The sequence below is a fragment of the Salvelinus alpinus genome, chromosome 3 (assembly GCF_045679555.1).
Source record: "Salvelinus alpinus chromosome 3, SLU_Salpinus.1, whole genome shotgun sequence".
Classification (NCBI taxonomy): Eukaryota; Metazoa; Chordata; class Actinopteri; order Salmoniformes; family Salmonidae; genus Salvelinus; species Salvelinus alpinus.
In genome coordinates, this window is record NC_092088.1 from 69,702,816 (window position 1) to 69,726,213 (window position 23,398).

General features: G+C 43.8%; 1 protein-coding gene across 1 annotated transcript; it reads right to left on the reverse strand.

The window, feature by feature from the left end:
- Positions 1-12,078: 12,078 nt before the first annotated feature.
- gpr142 (G protein-coupled receptor 142) lies at positions 12,079-19,193 on the reverse strand. Its single transcript, XM_071393873.1, is given in 5 exon segments — positions 12,079-15,931; positions 15,933-16,027; positions 16,029-16,700; positions 17,023-17,180; positions 19,049-19,193. Coding segments are annotated over 5 exon segments (1,119 nt in total). The 3' UTR covers positions 12,079-15,882.
- Between the last annotated feature and the right edge of the window lie 4,205 nt (positions 19,194-23,398).

Below are 23,398 nucleotides of genomic sequence, written 5' to 3' on the forward strand. Positions count from 1 at the left end.
GGGGGGGGATCAGAAACAAAGTTGTAAAAATTACTTGATGCAAATGTTGAATTTGGCCTTACTGCCATTACCGCAATAAATGCACAAAATAACACACAAAATATTTCAAATGAGGAAGCCCACATTTTTATCTGAAGGATTCATGGTTTGTATTGAGTGAATAGTGCTCTGCGATTAGTGCTTTTTGAGGTCAGTTTGGTTTCAGTTCGATTATTGAAGAAATTATCATGGTTTTCAATTTTGGTTTCGAAAATGTTTGGAAACATAAAATGCATGAAATAATGAAATTCAAATGATTTTAGAGCTTTTTAATGGAAATTCCAAGCCCAAAATAATGAACATTAAATTGCCAAAATATTGAAAATATTTAATTGTCTCTGTCAGGTCCACACTGGTTAGACATCAATAAAGTAACAGGAAATGACTATGAAATAATAATATATTTCAGTTGTGTATATTACTATTTGATGACTTTATTATTTTTCATTCCTTGAAGTCATCATCTCATCTCTGCTCAGGCAGTCGCAGCAAGACAGCCAGACCATCTGACGCTGTCTCTGTGCTCGCCACGCTGCATCTTGTTCCACTCATTATAACGAACGTGACAGAAGATCCCACCAACAAAGGACCAAGCAGCGTGCCCAGGAGGAGGAAGTATCCTGGACTTGGGAAGAGATTCTGGATGAGAAGGGATCCTGAACTTGGGAAGAAATCCTGGCAGGACAGGATCGCCTTCCGTGGAAGCAGACGCAAGCGGTGAGGGAAGGACAGTGAAGGACGCCAGGGTTCGCGGCCACGACGCAAGCCCAAAAAACAGCCCAAATCCACCTGAGTCAGCTCTCCGTACTCTTCCTGAGAAGTGTGTTAAAGTTCCGGTACAATTGATGCCGGCTATACGCACCAGGTCTCCAGTGCGCCTTCACAGCCCAGGACGTCCTGTGCCAACTCCTCGTACTCACCGTGTGAAGAGTGTCATCGTTCCGGTACAATGTGTGCCGGTTCTACGCACCGTGTCTCCAGTGCGCCTCCACAGCCCGGTACGTCCTGTTCCTTCTCCTCGCACTCTCCCTCAAGTGTGCCTTCCCAGTCAGGTACATCCTGTACCTGCTCCTCGCACTCGCCCTGAGGTGCGTGTCACCAGCCCAGTGCCACCTGTACCGATCCCACGCATCAGGCCTCCAGTGCGCCTCCACAGTCCAGTACGTCCTGTGCCTCCTCCCCGCACTCGCCCTGAGGTGCGTGTCACCAGCCCGGTGCCACCTGTACCAGTCCCACGCATCAGGCCTCCAGTGCGCCTCCCCAGTCCAGAGCTTCCGGCGACAGTTCCCAGTCCAGAGCTTCCGGCGACAGTTCCCAGTCCAGAGCTTCCGTCGACGTTTCACAGTCCGGAACCTCCTGAGACGGTCCGCAGTCCGGAACTTTCTGAGACGGTCTGGAGCTTCCTGCGATGGTCGGCAGTCCAGAGCCTCCAGCGACGGTATGCAGTCCGGAGTCCCCGGCGACGATCTACGGTCCGAGGTCCCTGGCGACGATCCACGGTCCGGAGTCCCTGGTGACGATCCACGGCCCGGAGTCCCCGGCAACGATCTACGGCCCGAAGCATCCGGCGACGATTCACGGTCCGGTTCCTACGGCGACGACCCACGGTCCGGTTCCTCCGGCGATGACCCACGATCCGGTTCCTCCGGCGACGAGCCACGGTCCGGTTCCTCCGGCGATGATCCACGGTCCAGAGCTTCCGGCGACGATCCCCGCACCAGAGCCGCCATTGAAGATGACATATCTTCGAGCGGAGTGGGTACTTCGTCCAGCACCGGAGCCGCCCTCGACGGTAGATGCCCACCCGGACCCTCCCCTATTGAGTCAGGTTTTGTGGCCGGAGTCCGCACCTTTGGGGGGGTACTGTCACGCCCTGACCATAGAGAGCTTTTTATTCTCTATGTTGGTTAGGTCGGGGTGTGACTAGGATGGGTCATCTAGGTGATTTAAATTTCTATGTTGGCTTGGTATGGTTCCCGATCAGAGGCAGCTGTTTATTGTTGTCTCTGATTGGGGATCATATTTAGGCAGCCATTTCCCCTTTGTGCTTTGTGGGATCTTGTCTATGTATAGTTGCCTGTGAGCACTACATGAGCTTCATGTTTCGTTTTGCAATTGTTTGTTTTCTTTAAGTTTCAATTCCAAATAAAGAGGATGGAATCATACCACGCTGCATCTTGGTCCACTCATTATAACGAACGTGACACAGTTTAATTGTTCTCTGTATTTTCTTAGTCACACACACACATTTCTCTCCCTTACTTGTCTCGACCAAACCTTATTGGACTTATTATTCATGTTACATAATCTAATAATTACGTTATATTTACTTTTCAGGGTGGAACTCTTTAGTCATTACCTTAAACATATAAATTACCTTATCAATAACACAATAATTCTTACAGTAATTCACAGTTAAGCTTTTTCATATATGGGCTAATGTTGTGAAAAACCAGTGCCTTATCTTCTTGTCAATAGGGGGGCGCTGTTTTCACTTTGGAAAAAATCATGCCCAATTTAAACGGCCTCGTACTCTGTTCTAAATCATACAATATGCATATTATTATTACTATTGGATAGAAAACACTCTGAAGTTTCTAAAACTGTTTGAATTATATCTGTGAGTAAAACAGAACTCATTTGGCAGCAAACTTCCATACAGGAAGTGAAAAATCTGAAAACGAGGCTCTGTTTCAGGGCCTGCCTATTCAACTGGCTTTTATTTATCGATATGTATGCACTTCATACGCCTTCCACTAGATGTCAACAGGCAGTGGAAGGTGGAATGGGGTGTCTAGCTTGATCTGAGGTTTTGGAGTGACAGGTCCGGTATTTTCTTTGTCTTCGACGGCGTGCGAGGGACCTCGACATTGTCTTCTGAAAAGCGTTCGGTATACACGGCGAATATCTCCGGCTCTGATTTTATTTGATACATATGATAATAACATCATAAAATTGTTTTTTTCAACAGAGTTTTATCAGTTTATTCAACGTTTATTGGGACTTTTGGAGTTTTCCGTTCTTTGCGCCAAGAGAGGATGGGAATGTTAGCAACCTTGGCTAGCATTGTGGCGCGAATTCGACAGAAGAAATGGACATTCTAAAACCAAACAACGATTTATTCTGGAAATAGGACTCCTTGTACAACATTCTGATGGAAGCTCAGCAAAAGTAAGACAACATTTATGATGTTATTTCGTATTTCTGTGTAATATGTTGATGCCTATTCTCCGCCGTGTTGGTGAGCGCTGTCTCACAATAACCCGAGCTGTATGTTGTGGTAAAGTTATTTTTAAAAATCTAACACAGCGGTTGCATTAAGAACCAGTGTATCTTTAATTTGCCATACAACAAGTATTTTTATGTAAAGTTTATGATGAGTTCTTTGGTCAGATTAGGTGAGTGTCCAAAATATCTCCGGACATTCTGGGGAAATGTTGCTACGTATTCACAATGTATAACCACGATTTGCAGCTCTAAATATGCACATTTTCGAACAAAACATAAATGTATTGTATAACATGATGTTATAAGACTGTCATCTGATGAAGTTGTCCAAAGGTTAGTGATTAATTTTATATCAATTGCTGGTTTTTGCAAAAGCTACCTTTGAATAAATGCGTTTGTGTGTTTGGCTATTGTGGTAAGCTAATATAATTCTATATTGTGTTTTCGCTGTAAAACACTTAAAAAATCGGAAATATTGGCTGGATTCACAAGATGTTTATCTTTCATTTGCTGTACACCATGTATTTTTCATAAATGTTTTATGATGAGTATTTAGGTATTTCACGTTGCTCTCTGTAATTATTCTGGCTGCTTTGGTGCTATTTTTGATGGTGGCTGCAATGTAAAACTATGATTTATACCTCAAATATGCACATTTTCGAACAAAACATAAATGTATTGTATAACATGTTATAAGACTGTCATCTGATGAAGTTGTTTCTTGGTTAGTGACAAATTTTATCTCTATTTTGTCGGTTTTGTGAAAGCTACCTATGCGGTGGAAACATGGTGAAAATATGCGGTTGTGTGTTTGGCTATTGTGGTTAGCTAATAGAAATACATATTGTGTTTTCGCTGTAAAACATTTTAAAAATCGGAAATGATGGCTGGATTCACAAGATGTTTATCTTTCATTTGCTGTATTGGACTTGTGATTTCATGAAAATTATATTATATGATATCCCTGTCCCGTTAGGCTAGGCTATGCTAGTCAGCTTTTTTGATGAGGAGGATCCCGGATCAGGGAGGGTGATGTAGAGGTTAGAGGTTAAACTACAATTTCATTTTGCTGCGTTGTCGACATTCTCTTTCTTCAGCTCCGCCACATGGCTTTCACTGGCACTCAGGCTGGACTAAAGGGCGGCATTCTCTGTCTTCATTTCCCCCACCTTCCTTTCACTGGCTGCCACTCTGGCCTTCAAGGCTGATAGTTGTGCTGCTTGGATGGAATTGGGGCTCCCGAGTGGCGCAGCGGTCTAAGTCACTGCATCTCAGTGCTTGAGGTGTCACTACAGACACTCAGGCTAAATCACAACCGGCCGTGATTGGGAGTCCCATAGGGCAGTGCACAATTGGCCCAGCGTTGTGATTGGCTGGTGTTGGCTGTCATTGTAAATAAGAATTTGTTCTTAACTGACTTGCCTAGTTACATAAAAAAATATATATCTTTCTTCAGCTCTACCAACTCTCCCTCACTAGCTGTCAATCTGGACTAAATGGCAGCATTCTTTCTCTTCAGCTCCTCCACCTCTACCTCACTGGCTGTCACTTTGGCCTGCGCGGTTGTCAGCTCGGTCTCTAATTCTTCTACAGTTCTTGTATTGAGGACCATATTGATTTATATTTTGTACACCATGTCCTCGATGTTCCTCAGTCTGTTCTCTATGTTCCTCAGCTCCACTCTCTGCTCCACCACCATGTCTCTCAGCACTGTCAGCTTAGCTCAGCTTCGGTTATTTCTAGAGCTTCACCCTCACTCTCTCCCTGAGCCCCCCATTCCCCAGATTGTTTCAGATGGGAAGCATGCGGATGCCTTTAGTTATTTTCAGCAACAGTAGAAGTAGTAAACGAAATAACGAATACCATTAAACATTTATTTTCTTTCCATACAAAGTACAACTCTAGTATCAGTGCTTGATGACAGGACAATACAATTCTGTGCATTACATTATTGTGCTGTGGTGGGGGAAAGATAGCCTGGTTCCAGATCTGTTTGTGCTGTCTTATCAATTCCAACTGACCATATCACTTGGCAAAAACAGCACAAAGAGATCTGGGAACAGGTGAAGGTAAGCGTTCATAACATAAACCACAAGTAAACATTGATCATGAAGCCACTTGACAACAGTGAGACAGTGAGGCAACATGCAAGACAAGAGCAACATGCCGATAGAAAGGTATTTTCTTTAGGTTCTCGATTCTCCATAACATTCATTTAAAGAAACACGTTGGGCAGGCAGCACGAAAACATCATTCTTAGCTTCACTTTCATAACTATTAAGTAAATATCAAAGGGATCATCTGAGTGCGCCGTCAGGTTAGTGTGTTGGACACACTGCATTGTAACAGGGGAAAATTACAGTTTTATAGTAAGAGCAATGTTGGTTGACAGATAAGTGCATCTTTTTCAGCTTGCACTCTCCCCCGAATTGTACTTAAAGGGGTACAAACGCTTGTCACTGTGTTAGTACCCTGTAAGTTACATCCTTTATACCATTAGTTAAAGGTATATAATTGCACCCCAGTTTGTACCTTTCTTACATATATTCCACAGGTACAAAAGCGCACCTTTAGAAAAGGTACAATTTTGCCTTTTCAGGGTACCACCACAGTGACAAAGCCATTTGTTCCTTTTAAGTGGCAATAATGACCCGCTTCTCTATACCAAGTCCCTCACATGTACACACATCTCTAGTGATGTGCAGTTCACAAATTATTTGTTATTTTTTAAATATTTTTTTTACTGACTCGAGAGTCATGATTCGTTTTTCAGAGTGTGTCGTTTCTTTTAGTCATTCGTTTTGACCTGTTGGCCACAAGGAATTCTACAGCAAGGTTAATATGCACTCCTCCGGCTCAGCTGCTCTGGACACGTGCTCCAACCAGAAATTGTTTATCATGTGTGCGAGGGAAAATAGATCAGGCTGCAGGCTGACCTAGACAAGAAAGTAATTGTTTTGAACTGAAGATTGACCACATGGTGAAAGAATGAATGCTATTAATTGATTATGCAGTGTCATTGATGGACACAGTTTTGTAGAACCAAAACATACACAGCCTGCCTCTGCTCAACACTCAAACTCGAGAACGAATCATTTGGGGGTCTGCGTCAGTACGCAAACAATTTAGAGCTAATCTCCCTTGCTGCAGTCAAGCAGTGTCATTCCGCCAAGAGTTGTTCTAATCCGGTTGCTGCCACAACTAGACCTTGTTACAAAGGTATCAATAAACAATATTTTTTTGTATGCGTAGCAATCAGAAATGTACATTGTTTGAAGCACATTTTCATAAGTCTCATAACAAATGTCAGCTCCAATTTGCCCCTTATGGTGAATGACATGTGAACAAGAGGCTTGTAGAATCATGACTCGTTCGAGTTTTCACTTCATCTTTCGCCAGTATGGGGTCCTGCATGCTCTGGGTATTACTGAAACAAGTTCAAAGATTTGTTCTTTGACTGAATGAGTTTGAAAAGACTGACTAGGACTCGAATCTGGGTCCAGTGAATGAATGTCAAACAAACACCCATTACACCAAGAGGTCAGGTTTACATGGTCATGGTTTAGTGGCCACATCAGACCTGCAAATTACATTATGCTGGTTTGCAAAGTGATGTTTAATACCTATTGGATTCCAGTCAGAGTTAGAACATCCAACATATGGAATTGTTTTATTCACCCACATACTACATTCAGAAAGACTGTCAGGGTTAGAAACATTGAAAAAGGAGACCACCCAAACCATTTAAACTGGAACAACCATTTCAGTATCAGGTACAATAAATCTAACTAACTGATTGGATTAGTTTTGAAAAAATATATGGTATTTTATCTTTGTGTAGCATAAGATTAGTCAATCAATTAAAGTACATGTAAAAACACAGATATTAAAAACAATCCTTAAATAAAAATAAAAACTGCAGTAGACTATGCTGGGAAATATGATAATGATGGGCGTGGTTTTAATGGGACTGTTTTAACCTCCACAGAGTAAAACGTACTTCATCACACTCTCAGACTCAACTCTGGATATTAACACCAACACTGGGGTTATTTTACACCACTGAGTGATCATTTAAAACAACACTAGAAATGTTACACTGAAAAATCAACACTAGGTAACACTGGCCAATTTACTCTGAACCTTATGGTGCAAATGACCTTTTTAGGGTAGCACCACAGTGACAAAGCCATGAGATCCATTAAAGTGGCAAAAGTTCATAATTGTACGTTATGGTTGGGCACATATGTACCTTTCTACAACACATTCTCAATTTGGAGCTTTTCTGCTAAGCAAAGGTACAGATCAGAACCGTCAAGAATCATTAGTGCACCCTTGAGGTACACAAAATATGCTTGTACCCTGGGGAAACAGAAATGTACCTTCCCCGTACCCCTTTTTTTTAAAGTGATAGTGTGATGATTGTACCTTTATATCTAAATGATTGGGTACAGAAAATGTAACATATACTAGATTATCCGCCCATGTACCCTAAAAGTTAGCGAACTGTACCATATGAGATTATATGCGTACATCTAAAGGTAGTTTATGTGTATTTTGAACTTGTTGTACCCCAGGGAACAATAAAGTAGCCTAACATTCCCCCTTTCTGAGCATGGGGAGCATATTGAGATGAAACATTCCTATGGAGTTGTAATCAACAACCAACATGTTGTGTTTTCTATGCCGTGGTTCTCATTGTGAGATATAAACAGCTGGTAGAGAGCAGAGCAGGTCACACTGATGGGGGTGGAGTGTATAGCAGTTGGCCTAGACAGGTGTCTGAGCAGGCACACAACATATGATAAGCAGGTAGACAGACGAGCTGGGGACGTGTGGCAAGAGGGGAAAACCTTCCTCTTCCATGTCACTCCCTCCCTTCCTCCTTCTCTCCTCTCCCCTCTTCCTCTTCTCTCCCCTCCTCCATAAAGGAGCATTTCCGGTGTCCCAAATGGCACCCTGCTCCCTATAAAGAGCACTACTTAGTGCGTTCCATTTGGGACACAGACATAATCATCATCACTACAGTTGTGTCGGAGCCTCCATTAAGATACCAATCAGAGCCTGCCCTGATATATCACCACCGTGTTAACGTTTAAACTCTAAACTGTTTTCTCCCATGATCCCTCATGATACCGCCGACGTCCCCACTGTGTGTGTCCCCATGGGGTCGCCACAGTTACACCCTTTCTCATCCCCCTCGCTGGGTGGGGGCACGTCTTCAAAGAAACTTTCGGTAAAATCTGCATCTGTCTTAACTGGTCATAGGATGGACACATAGAGAGACCAACAGAACCTATTAGGCTATGGTCACTGGAGACATGGGGGGCATTGTTAGATGGACAGCTGTACACAGAGCAGAGTGGACACCTCCGAGTGCTGTCACACTCTCCCTCTCTTAGCTGGGTGAAGAATGGACACATAGAGTGACTCTCAGAAGTCAGTATGCTATGGTCACTAGCAGGACGACATGGACACACAGCTGCATGAGGTAACATCTGTGTCTGTGCCTCAGGCCGGGCACCTTCTGAGCTCGTAACAGGATGAATACATAGAGAGACTCTTAGAACTCAGTATGGATGGATGGACACACAGCTGCACACAGAGGGGACAGCTCTAAGCAAATCAAAATCAAATCACATTTTATATATCACATGCGGCGATTACAACAGGTGTAGTACACATAATCGGGAAATTCTTACTTACAAGCCCTTAATCAACAATGCAGTTCAAGAAATAGAGTTAAGAAAATATTTACAAAACAAACTAAAGTAATAAAATCTAATCAAATCAAAAAGTAACACAAGAAAATTACATAACAATGACAGGGCTATATACAGAGGGGTATTGATACCGAGTCAATGTGCAGGGGTACAGGTAGGTTGAGGTAATTTGTAAAGTGACTATGCATAGATAATAAACAGCGAGTAGCAGCAGTGTAAAAACAAAGGGGGGGGGGGGGGGGGGGGCGGCTTCCTCTGACACCACCTAGTATATAGGTCCTGGATGTCAGGAAGCTTGGTCCCAGTGATATACTGGGCCATACGCACTATCCTCTGTAGCGTCTTATGGTCAGATACCAAGCAGTTGCATACCAGGCGGTGATGCAACAGGTCAGGATGCTCTAGATGGTGTAGCTGTTTAACTTTTTGAGGATTTTGGGACCCATGCCAAATCTTTTCAGAAAAGGTGTTGTCGTGCCCTCTTCACAACTGTCTTGGTGTGTTTGGACCATGATAGTTCATTGGTGATGTGGACACCAAGGAACTTGGATCTCTCGACCCGCTCCACTTCAGCCCCGTCGATGTTTTGGGGGCCTGTTTGGCCTTCTTTTCCTATAGTCCACGAACAGCTTCTTTGTCTTGCTCGCATTGAGGGAGAGGTTGTTGTCCTGGCTCCACACTGTCAAGTCTCTGACCTCCCCTCTATAGGCTATCTCATTGTTGTAGGTGATCAGGCTTACCACTGTTGTGTCATCAGCAAACTTAATGATGGTGTTGGAGTCATGCTTGGCTACATAGGCGTGGGTGAACAATGAGTACAGGAGGGGACTAAGCACGCACCCCTGAGGGCAACAGTGTTTTGTATCAGCGTGACAGATGTGTTGTTGCCTACCCTTACCACCTGGGGGTCGAACGTCAGGAAGTCCAGGATCCAGTCGCAGAGGGAGGTGTTTAGTCCCAGGGTCCTTAGCTTAGTGATGAGCTTTGTGGGCACAATGATGTTGAACGCTGAGCTGTAGTCAATAAACAGTATTCTCACATAGGTGTTCATTTTGTCCAGGTGGTTAAGGGCAGTGTGGAGTGCGATTGAGATTGCGTCATCTGTGGATCTGTTGGGGTGATATGCAAATTGGAGTGGGTCTAGGGTTTCTGGAATGATAGCATTGATGTGAGCCATGACCAGCCTTTCAAAGCACTTCATGTCTACCGACGTGAGTGCTACGGGGCGGTAATCATTTAGGCAGATAACCTTCGCTATCTTGGACACAGGGACTATGGTGGTCTGTTTGAAACATGTAGGTATTACAGACTCGGCCAGGGAGAGATTGAAAATGTCAGTGAAGTTGTTGCCTGTTATCCATGGCTTCTGGTTGGGATATGTACGTACAGTCACTGTGGGGACGACGTCGTCGATGCACTTATTGATGAAGCCGGTGACTGAGGTGGTATACTCCTCAATGCCATTGGATGAATCCAGGAACATATCTGTGCTAACAAAACAGTCCTGTAGCATAGCATCCGCATCATCTGACCACTTCCTTATTGAGCGAGTCACTGGTACTTTCTGCTTTAGTTTTTGCTTGGAATCAGGAAGATAGAATTATGTTCAGATTTGGAGGGCGAGGGAAAGCTTTGTATGCGTCTCTATGTGTGGAGTAAAGGAGGTCTAGATTTTTCCCCCTCTGGTTGCACATTTAACATGCTGGTAGAAATGAGTTAAAACGGATTTAAGTTTGCCTGCATTAAAGTCCCCGGCTACTAGGAGAGCCGCTTCTGGATGAGCATTTTCTTGTTTGCTTATGGCCTTATACAGCTTGTTGAGTGCAGTCTTAGTGCCAGCATTGGTTTGTGGTGGTAAATAGACGACTACAAATAGTATAGATGACAACTCTCATGGTAGATAGTGTGGTCTACAGCTTATCATGAGGTATTCTACCTCAGGTGAGCAATACCTTGAGCAATATTATTGACAAATAGACACCCCCTGCCCCTCGTTTTACCAGACGTAGCTGCTCTGTCCTGCCGATGCACTGAGAAGCCAGCCAGATCTATTTTATCCGTGCTGTTCTTCAGCCACGTCTTGGTGAAACATAAAATATTACAGTTTTTAATGTCCCGTTGGTAGGATAGTCTTAATCGTAGATCGTCGAGTTTGTTTTCTGACGATTGCACGTTGGCCAATAATACGGAGAGTGCGTTACTGTCTATTAGAGAGAGACTTGTCAGTGGAGGGGGACACGATGAGCCGGTGACACTTGGAGACATGAAACAGAATAACTTAATTTCTATGCTTCTCTAATGTTGGTATTGAACTTCATACTGTACGTATCAAACAAGTACAATCATATTATATGACTGCACTGCTTAACCCTATAGTATACTGTATTAAACAACTACTGTACAATCACATTATATGACTGTGCTTAGCCCTGTAGTATACCGTACTATAAACTGGGTGGTTCGAGCCCTGAATGCTGATTGGCTGAAAGCCGTGGTATATGAGACCGTAAACCACGGGTATTTTATTTTTACTGTTCTAATTACATTTCTAACCAGTTTATAATAGCAATAAGGTACCTCGTAGTTTGTGGTATATGGCCAAGGGCTGTATCCAGGCACACCGCGTTGTGTCGTGCATAAGAACAGCCCTTAGCCATGGTATATTAGCCATATACCACACCCACTTGGGACTTTTTCTTAATTAATACTGTACAAGCACATTATATGACTGACTTGCTTATCCTATAGTATAGCGTATTAAACAACCACTGTACAAACACATTATATGACTGTACTGCTCAAAGAAATTCACAGAGATTGGTATTTGTTTGGTTGGTCTTGTGGTCATGTATAATAATACATGAGCACTGGTATGGTAATATGATGATTATAACATGTATGATAATAAATCAAACATAATAGTATGTTGATTACTCATCCAACTGGTCACACACTTAGAATATGTGGACAACTACAAATACCCAGGTGTCTGGTTAGACTGTAAACTCTCCTTCCAGACTCACATTAAACATCTCCAATCCAAAATTAAATCTAGAATAGGCTTCCTATTTCGCAACAAAGCAGCCTTCACTCATGCTGCCAAAAATACCCTCGTAAAACTGACCATCCTACCAATCCTCGACTTCGGCAATGTCATTTACAAAATAGCCTCCAACACTCTACTCAACAAATTGGATGCAGTCTATCACAGTGCCATCCGTTTTGTCATCAAAGCCCCATATACTACCCACCACTGCGACCTGTACGCTCTCGTTGGCTGGCCCTCGCTTCATACTCGTCGCCAAACTCACTGGCTCCAGGTCATCTACAAGTCTCTGCTAGGTAAAGCCCCACCTTATCTCAGATCACTGGTCACCATAGTAGCACCCACCCATAGCATGCACTCCAGCAGGTATACTGGTCACCCCCAAAGCCAATTCTTCCTTTGGCCGCCTCTCCTTCCAGTTCTCTGCTGCCAATGACTGGAACGAACTGCAAAAACCACTGAAGCTGGAGACTCTTATCTCCTTCACTAGCTTTAAGCACCAGTTGTCAGAGCAGCTCACAGATCTCTCCACCTGTACATAGCTCATCTGTAAATTAGCCCATCCAATCTACCTCATCCCCATACTGTATTAATTTATTTATCTTGCTCCTTTGCACCTCAGTGTCTCTATTTGCACATACATCTTCTGCACATTCTACCATTCCAGTGTTTAATTGCTATATTATAATTACTTCGCCACCATGGCCTATTTTTTTGCCTTACCTCTCTTATCCTACCTCATTTGCACATGCTGTATATAGATTTTTTACTGTATTATTGATCATATGTTTGTTTATTCCATGTGTAACTCTGTGTTATTGTATGTGTCGAACTGCTTTGCTTTATCTTGGCCAGGTCGCAGTTGCAAATGAGAACTTGTTCTCAACTAGCTTACCTGGTTAAATAAAGGTGAAATAAAATAAAACACACATTAGCTATTTACAAACACTAAACCGCAAGGAATGATCCAGTTGTTGTGGGAACAATGAGCATTTAGGCTGCCATCTGAAAAACTTAAGGTTATAACAATCATCATGGCAGGTAGTCATTTTAGTGTGCTTTCACATGTACATGATTTAAAATCAGTGAAGGCTGCTGAGGGGAGGAGTGCTCATAATAATGTCCGCAACAGAGCGAATGGAATGGCATCAAATACATGGAAACCATTTGTTTAATGCATTTGATACCATTTCACCTATTCCGCTACAGCCATTACCACAAGCCCATCCTCCCCAATTGAGGTACCACCAACCTCCTGTGTTTAAAATGTATTTTATGCCCTCCTGAGTGGCGAGACTGTCTAAGGCACTGATTCACAGTGCTTGCAAGTGTCCCTACAGACCTGGGTTCAATCCCAGGCTGGGTCATAACCTCCTGTGACAGAGAGTCCCATAGGGCAGCACACAATTGGCCCAGGATCATCTGGGCTCTTTGCACTCTAGCAACTCCTTGTGGTGGGCTGGGCAACTGCAGGCTGACTTCACTTGTCAGTTGAATGGCATTTCCTCTGACACATTGGTGCAGCTTGCTTCTAGATTAAGCTTGCAGGTTTTAAGGAGCGTGGTTTGGTGGGTCATGTTTTTATTCACTTGACCTTTGCCTCTCCCAAGCCCGTTGGGGAGTTGCAGCGATGAGACAAGATCGCAATTGGATGTCACAAAAAAAGTGTATTATATAGTAGGCAATTAGCTTACTCTCAATTTCACTAAGACCAAATATATGCCATTTAGCAGTCGCTTTTATCCAAAACAACTTACAAGTTCATACATTTCACGTATGGGTGGTTGCAGAAATTGAACCCACTACTCTGGCATTACAAGCACTATGCTCTACCAACTGAGCTACAGAGGAACACAGGAAATGTAATCAACAAAAATGTGTCAATTCTCTCTTACTGCCTGTTCCTATTAGTGCAAACAAATTAACTATCTTATGTAGTTGAAATGTCTTCTCAAACCAGTTATACAATGGCTATGACGAGGACAGAAAAGTATGTCCTTATTTAAAAGCCTTTCACTGAGGACTTATTGATGAGCCAGAGGTGCGTGATTAAATGCTTATTTCAAGATCAAAGTCTAACCATTGTTCATCAACTCTTGGGACTAAATTAATTAATTGCATTAAAAATCAATACACCAGCAGATTGCACTTGCCAATTGTTAATTCAGTCATTAGTTAGAACCATGTATAGAGAAGAGAACACTCAGCTCCAAACAAATACTGATATCACAAAGTGCTTGTTGATCCCATTTACACATGATAATGCAAATTTGTCAGTAAGTGTGGATGTTTCAAGAGGACACCTTAGCCCTGTGCTATTTACAATGAAACACAGGTTCTCATGCCTTATTGATGAAATATCTCATATTAAATATTGTCATTTGAATTTGTCCTTATCGTCTTATTGATGTTTCTAGGGGCTTGCACAGGAGCAGATGGAAAATGTACTTTCTGTGTGCCGTCCGTCAGTCTGATGTGGGATTTGTTTAGCTAGCTGAGCTGAAGCCCACAGGGGGAGTGTGTTTGTAGAACAGGGTCTTCTTCCCCTGCTGCGGCTTTTAGGCACTTACAGCAAGCATTCATTTAAACCTCCATCCACTTGCGTTTTCATGAAAAATAACCACAGCTGTGGTTTGCTCCTCGCTCTCACTGTTGAAATGAAGTACTTAATGCTATTTGTTTGCTTGATTGGTTCAGTTGTGCTGCTCAGCAAGCCTGTCACACTGTCATCTGGGCAAATAGGCAGGTGAAATGTTCTCTTATAGTAAAGAATAATGCACTATATGAAAATACAGTCTTACTATTACTTAATGTTCTGTAAAGGAAGAGCATTTTGAATTTCCTTCTATTGTAAAGTGATTCACATAGAACTAAACTGTCCCCCTGTAGAGAACTGAGAGGAAATGGTGAGGCTATGCTCAATGTGTAAATAGATAGATGAGCCATTCACTTTAAGTGGCATGCACATGATGAAAGCATCATCTCTTTTCACAGTGTCTCTTCTCTCTATGTGTTAACTAAAGCACCATGTTCATCTGCAGCCACCAAGACCAAATAATGTCCATATGGCATTCTTTCTTTTTTTACCAATATAAACAATAGCATGTTACATAATTACAACTAGCTTCCATATATGGAAAGTAACATAAAGTCAAGCCAAGCACTCGTAATGTTACAAGCCAAATCTTCCCCCTAACAAAAAATAAATACTTTGTGCCATTATAATTCCCACTGGACATAATAAATAACATGTTGAATCAGAAAACATTCTGCTTGTTTTGAGTCCAATAACAGTTCTGTAAAAGGCCCTTTTTGAGAATGTTCACCTTAAAGGGTGATTGGCAGCTGTCCACGGAACATGGCTGGAATGCACTCTGTGGTTCTCTGTGGTTCAGAGGTCATAAGTGCTTAGGGCGACCATGGGATAGGGGGATGGATGGTGGGATGGAGGGATAAAGAGATGGGGCAATAAGAGGATGGGTAAAGGGGGTTGATCTGGGGTCTCAGGGTGAAGGTCACATGGTTCGTGGGATGAGGGGATGGGGTGAGGGGAGGGTTTGGTCTCAATTAAGGGGGTGTCTAACCTTCAAGGTCACTTAGTCCGTGGGATGGGGTGTTGGGGGAACAGTGGAATGGGGGTATGGAGCGGACGGATAGAGGGATGGAATAGGAGGGAAGAGGGTACAGGGTTTGTCTCAATTAGTCAGGTCCCATAGTTAAGGTCAAAGTCACATTGTCCATGGGCTGGAGGAATGGCATAATAGAGGGGATGGAGAGATGGGGTGGAAGAGGGGGTTGGTCTCAATTAGAGGGGTCTCATCTCAGGATTAAGGATCAAGGTCAGGGTCACATGGTCTCGTTAGCCCTGCAGGGTGTTAGGGGGGTGCGGTTGGTAGTCTCGGTGTGAGCGTTTGTTTGTCCCGCTAGACAGCAAGGACGTAGAGGCTTTGGCGGGGGCCTGCTGATTGTGGATTATCCTTCGGTGGTACAACGGACCCACCCCTGAGCAACAGAACATCCCTCACGGCCGCTCTGAATGGCTTACTGACGAAACAGTAGAGGAAGAAGTTGACTGCAGTGTTGAGCATGGCCAGCATGTTAGACAGGTCATAGGCCAGGTGGACCCGCCAGTCCTTGTGGACAGAGGACACGTATAGATGATAGATGACCACTATAGTCCTGGGGGCCCAAAGGATGGCGAACGCAGAGGTAATGGCGAGCAGCATGGCGGTGCTCTTACCCAGGCGCCGCCGAGGGGCCATCCGGGCCCCGCTACCACCACGCTCCTCCTGGCACGGGACCTGTTTCTGCCGCGCCTGCAGCCGGTGAATGATCAGCAAGTTCAGAACCAGGAAGATGCTACACGGCAGGAAGTAGATTATCGTCACGTGTGTCCATATGAGGGCAGAGTCCAGGGAGGTGGGCGGGCGGGCGACGCGCCACATGTCAGACCACCAGAAGAATGGTATGCCTGACAACAGCGCCAGGAAAAAGACGACGGTGATGATCCGCCGCGCTCGTGCCGGGTAGCTGATCTGGCGGTGGAGGAGCGGATGGCACAGTGCCACGTAGCGGTCCACGGTTAGGGGTACGGTGGCCCAGATGGATGCGTGGTTGGCAGCAAACTCTGCCATGCTAACCGAGCGCAGCAGGAGGGTGGGGACCTAGAATACAATTAAACACAAAAACTACATTTTATGTGAGAAGTCAGGACAAAGAGGAGATTCACATGAGCAGCAAAACGACAACGTTGATCTACTGTACTTTAAACAACATGTAGGCAGGTCGATTAGAATTCAAACTTTCTCCCAAAATAGATCACTACACCTTTATCGTCCATTCATTACAACAAACAATAAAATGTTGTCCTTTGCTCATTTCTCAACATAATTGTGCCCACTTTTTTTCAGTGCACTGTCGGGGATTTGAGCTGGCAATCCTTTAGCTATACGTCCACCTCCTTAACCACTGGACTACTGTACCTACTTCACGGTGGAACACAGCTGTTTCTAGCAGAAAGCCCACGAAGATAATGAAGAGCTGGGAGAGGATGTCAGAGCCGGTAAGAGCCAGCAGGTACACATGCATAGCCTTCTTAGTACGGGCTGCCAGCCGGGATAGAGCCACCGCAGTCAGTATGTTTACTGATAGATTGAAGGGGGAGGGAGTGGAGAGAGGCAGGGAGGGAGTGTGTAGGCAGAGAGAGGGAGGAGGGAGAGACGGGAGGCAGAGAGAGGGAGGGGGATTGAGAGAGGGCAGGGTGGAGAAGGAGAGGGGGAAGAGGGAGAGAGGGGAGGGAGAGTGAGTAAGAGAGCGATAGAGAGAGAACATTTATTTAAACACCATTCAAAGTCCATTATACACTACATGACCAAAGGTATGTGGACACCTGCTTATCAAACATCTCCTTCCAAAATCATGGGATTAATATAATTCATCCCAAAGGTGTTCGATGGGGTTGAGGTCAGGGCTCTGTGCAGGCCAGTCAAGTTCTTCTACACCGATTTCGACAAACCATTTCTGTGTGGACCGCGCTTTGTGCACGACCACATTGTCATGCTGAAACAGGAAAGGGCCTCCAAACTGTTGCCACAAAGTTGGAAGCACAGAATCGTCTCATTGTATGCTGAAGCATTAAGATTTCCCTTCACTGAAACTAAGAGGCCTACACCGAAACATGAAAACAGCCCCTGTCCAATGGCGGAAAGCTTTACACCACTCCAGCCAACTCGCATTGCGCATGGTGATCTTAGCGTTGTGTGCGGCTGCTTGACCATGGAAATCCATTTCATGGAGCTCCCTACAAACAGTTATTGTGCTGACGTGCTTCCAGAGGCAGTTTGGAACTCGGTAGTGAGTGTTGCAACCGAGGACGAACGATTTTTACTTACGATGCGCTTCAACACTCGACGGTCCAGTTCTGTGAGCTTGTGTGGACTATCACTTCGCGGCTGAGCCAGTGCTGCTCCTAGACATTCCACTTAAAAATAACAGCACAGTTGACCGGGGTAGCTCTAGCAGGGCAGAAATTTGACAAACTGACTTGTTGGAAAGGTGGCATCCTATGACGGTGCCACGTTGAAAGTCACTGAGATCTTCAGTAAGGCCATCCTACTGCCAATGTGTGTCTATGGAGATTGCATGGCCGTGTGCTCGATATTATACACCTGTCAGCAATGGGTGTGGCTGAAATAGCCGAATCTACTAATTTCAAGGGGTGTCCACATACTTTTATACATATAGTCTACTTGGCTCATGCAGTATTACCGGAAGATATTCTATGGAGGGAGATATTTGTTCTCAGGAAGCAGATAGTATTTCCAAGAGTCCCTTTTTTATAGCCTGGCTGCCGTAACAGTGTGTATGTGTATGTGTATGTGTATGTGTATGTGTATGTGTATGTGTGTATGTGTATGTGTATGTGTATGTGTGTCTGTGTGTATGTGTATGTGTGTCTGTGTGTATGTGAATGTGTGTGTTTTTCCAGTAGTGTGACATACAGTAGCTGCATAGACTTCAGCTGTATTTATATGTAATCAGCTATCATTGTCTGGGGTTCTTTTTGGTGACTTGTCAACAGCACGATATTCCCACTAAAAACAATTGGTGCACATTCTGTCTTCAGCCCTCCGCTCCAACCCACAGACCTCTCAATCCCCACTGGGAGTAATTAGTTCACTGTGCCAAAAGGTCATCTGGAGGATTCAGAGTGAGGGAATGCAGGCGGCTGATCTCAGATGAGCCCTCTAGTCTCCTGCTTCCCCTCCCTCCCTACAACCATCCCTGCCTATGTTGGATCAATAGCACATCACTGTGATCGGCACGGCTGCCGATGTTGTAGCCCCACAACAACACCGACAATGTCAACACAGTTTACTTGAACTGAACACAATCCATTAATGTGACTGTTGTTTTGTCTTGTTGCTCAGGAACGTTGGAGTGTTCATTTTGGAGACTGAGACAGTGTGTGCGTGTGCCTGCATGTGTGCGTGTGCTGTATGCGTGCGTGTACCTGGTACTCCCACACAGAGGAGGGAGCTATAATAGATGACAGGGAAGAAGCCCAGAACACATGTAGACCTCTGCAGATCCCCGTCTCCTGGTTTCAGGCCCTGCTCTGAAGAGCTGGGCACTGTGATGTTGGGCCAATCAAACATGACCTTGGTCGTTCTCCTGGAAGAGAGAGGGAAAGATTTAAAGGGAGGGTGGGAAATGGGAAGAGAGGGAGGAAGATTTGAAGGGAGGGTGGCAAATGGGAAGAGAGGGAGGAAGATTTGAAGGGAGGGTGGGAAATGGGAAGAGAGAGGGGAAGATTTGAAGGGAGGGTGGGAAATGGGAAGAGAGGGAGGAAGATTTGAAGGGAGGGTGGGAAATGGGAAGAGAGGGAGGAAGATTTGAAGGGAGGGTGGGAAATGGGAAGAGAGGGAGGAAGATTTGAAGGAAGGGTGGGAAATGGGAAGAGAGGGAGGAAGATTTGAAGGGAGGGTGGGAAATGGGAAGAGAGGGAGGAAGGGAGATGGAGATACAAAGAGATGGAGGGAGAGAGGGAGTTGGGGAGATAGAACTATAACTATAAAATAACCATAAAACTACAAAATGACACTGAACAAAAATATAAATGCAACAATTTTACTGAGTTACAGTTCATATAAGGAAATAAATCAACTGAAATGAATTCATTGGGCCATAATCTATGGATTTCACATGACTGGGAATACAGATATGCATCTGCAAAGTTGCTGGATATTGGCGGGAACTGGAAAACGCTGTCGTACACGTTGATCTAGAGCATTCTTAGCGTTGTGTGCGGCTTTCCAAACAAGCTCAATGGGTGGTGACATGTTTGGTGAGTATGCAGGCCATGGAAGAACTGGGACATTTTCAGCTTCCAGGAATTGTGTACAGATCCTAGTGACATGGGGCTGTGCATTATAATGCTGAAATATGAGGTGATGGTGGCGGATGAATGGCCTCAAGACAATAGGCCACAGGATCTCGTCATGGTATCTCTATGCATTCCAATTGCCATCAATAAAAGGCATTTGTGGTTGTTGTCTGTAGTTTATGACTGCCATACTATAATCCCACCATGGGGCACTCTGTTCACAACGTTGACATCAGCAAACCGCTCGCCCACATGACACCATACTGCCATCTGCCCGGTACAGTTGAAAACGGGATTCATCCGTGAAGATCACACTCAGTATACAGTACCAGTCAAAAGTTTGGACACACCTACTCATTCAAGGGTTTTTCTACATTGTAGAATAATAGTGTTGATGTCTTCACTATTATTCTACAATGTAGAAAATAGTAAAAATTAAGAAAAACCCTTGAATAAGTATGTGTTTCCAAACTTTTCACTGGTACTGCATATATATATATATATATATATATATATATATATATATATATATACTACCGTTCAAAGGTTTGGGGTCACTTAGAAATGTCCTTGTTTTTGAAAGAAGAGCACATTTTTGGTCCATTAAAATAACAAAAAATTGATTAGAAATACAGTGTTGACATTTTTAATGTTCTAAATGACTATTGTGGCTGGAAACGGCAGATTTTTTAGAATGGAATATCTACATAGGCGTACAGAGGCCCATTATCAGCAACCATCACTCCTGTGTTCCAATGGCATGTTGTGTCAGCTAATCCAAGTTCATAATTTTAAAAGGCTAATTGATCATTAGAAAACTCTTTTGCAATTATGTCAGCACAGCTGAAAACTGTTGTGCTGATTAAAGAAGCAAGAAAACGGGCATTCTTTAGACTAGTTGAGTATCTGGAGCATCAGCATTTGTGGGTTTGATTACAGGCTCAAAATGTCCAGAAACAAAGACCTTTCTTCTGAAACTCGTCAGTCTATTCTTGTTCTGAGAAATGAAGGCTATTCCATGTTAGAAATTGCCAAGAAACTGAAGATCTCGTACACCGCTATGCACTACTCCCTTCACAGAACAGCGCAAACTGGCTCTAACCAGAATAGAAAGAGGAGTGGGAGGCCTCGGTGCATAACTGAGCAAGAGGAAAAGTACATTAGAGTGTCTAGTTTGAGAAACAGACGTCTCACAAGTCCTCAACTGGCAGCTTCATTAAATTGTACCCACAAAAAAGCAGTCTCAATGTCAACAGTGAAGAGGCGACTCCAGGATGCTGGCCTTGTAGGCAGAGTTCCTCTGTCCAGTGTCTGTGTTTTTTTGCCCATCTTAATCTTTTCTTTTTATTGGCCAGTCTGAGATATGGCTTTTTCTTTGTAACTCTGCCTAGAAGGAATCAGGAGGATAAAATTATGGTCAGATTTGCGTAATGGAGGGCGAGGGACAGCTTTGTATGCATCTCTGTGTGTGGAGTAAAGGTGGTCCAGAGTACTTTTCCCCCGGGTTGCACATTTAACATTTAACAAGTTTCCCGGCATTAAAGTCCCTGGCTACTAGGAGCGCCGCCTCTGGGTGAGTGTTTTCTTGTTTGCTTATGGCAGAATACAGTTCATTCAGTGTGGTCTTAGTGCCAGCATCAGTCTGTGGTGTATGTAAAAAATACAGATGAAAACTCTCTAGGTAGATCGTGTGGTCTACAGCTTATCATGAGATACTCTTCCTAAGACGAGCAAAACCTTGAGACTTCCTTAGATATCGTGCACCAGCTGTTATTTACAAAAATACATAGTCCGCCACCCCTTGTCTTACCAGACGCCGCTGTTCTGTCCTGCCGGTACAGCAAACAACCAGCCAGCTGTATGTTGATAATGTCGTCGTTCAGCCACGACTCCGTGAAGCATAATATATTACAGTTATTACAGGAATCCAGGTGAAAGCTATGTTCCCTTATTGATGTCACCTGTTAAATCCACTCCAATCAGTGTGGATGAAGGAGAGGAGACATGGATTGTGTATGTCTGCTATTCAGAGGGTGAATGGGCAAGACAAAGGATTTATTTGCCTTTGAACGGGGTATGGTAGTAGGTGCCAGGTGCACCGGTTTGTGTCAAGAACTGCAAGGTTTTCCACACTCAACAGTTTCCCATGTGTATCAAGAATGGTCCACCAACGTGGTTGTAACTCAATATTAGGAAGGTGTCCTTAATGTTTTTAATGTGTACTCGACCAATACAATTTGATTTGATTTGTGATTGTGATGACCAAGTAAAAGGCTCAGTGAACAGTGATTAAGGATGTTTTCCAGAGGGAGACTGAGGCCATACTGAGGCCATGGAGTTTTGACATCTATCTATCTATCTATCTATCTATCTATCTATCTATCTATCTATCTATCTTTCTATCTTTCTTTCTTTCTTTCTTTCTTTCTTTCTTTCTTTCTTTCTCTCTCTGTCTCCCTCTCTCAACTGTGTTAAGTGAGGTGAGTGAGGTGAAAGTGGACCATGGAGTTGGTCAATTAGACTGAGCTGAGCTCACAACAACAGATGGACAGGAATGACCCCATCAGTGGTGCTACACTACGCTCCATGATGTCATCATTTCAATCTATATCTCTCTCTCTCTCTCTCTCTCTCTCTCTCTCTCTCTCTCTCTCTCTCTCACACACACTGCCCTCCTCATCCCCTCTCTCCTTCTCACACACACACACACACACACACACACACACACACACACACACACACACACACACACACACACACACACACACACACACACACACACACACACACACACACACACACACACACACACACGTGTGGTAGTAGCAGGATTTACAGCTTGTAGCATAGTGTCAATGTAGCGTATCGGATCTGAATAGGTTGCTCCTGCGGCATTCGGCATTCAGCGGTTCCCTGTCTTTATAATTTGTGGTGTGCTTTATCAGTGGAGGTGTTCTCTCTCTTTCTCTCTGTGTGGCAGTAATATTGACTCTCTTGTCTTTTTCATCTCACCTCTAGACTATATGGTGGAGTTATATTTCAGTACAGTATGTCATCAAAGCGGTTTTGCAGATCAGAGATGTGTGTTTAGCCATTTTAATGAGCCACACGGTCAGCATTTTGTTGTCTCCGATAATGTTGATACTGGAAGTGTTATTGTGTCTAACACAAAAAAATCACTCTCAATTATGCCAATTGATAGAAATTCTTTAAAATGGATGTAAGACTTTGACCATTTATGCTGTGCTTTAGAGAAAGGTCTAATTTCCCTTGTCTTTGGCACGACTAGATAACAAGACTTTACATTTACATTACGCGTAAAACACAGGCAGGTAATGGTTCCTGTAAGCCTGATGGTGCCATCTTTGGAACGAATCTATCTGTTTTAACAGTATTCCACTTCTTATCCATTTCCAGCCCTTGTAATCCACCAGTGAAATATGTTGTAATGAATCCTTTATTATAATGTCTGCTTAC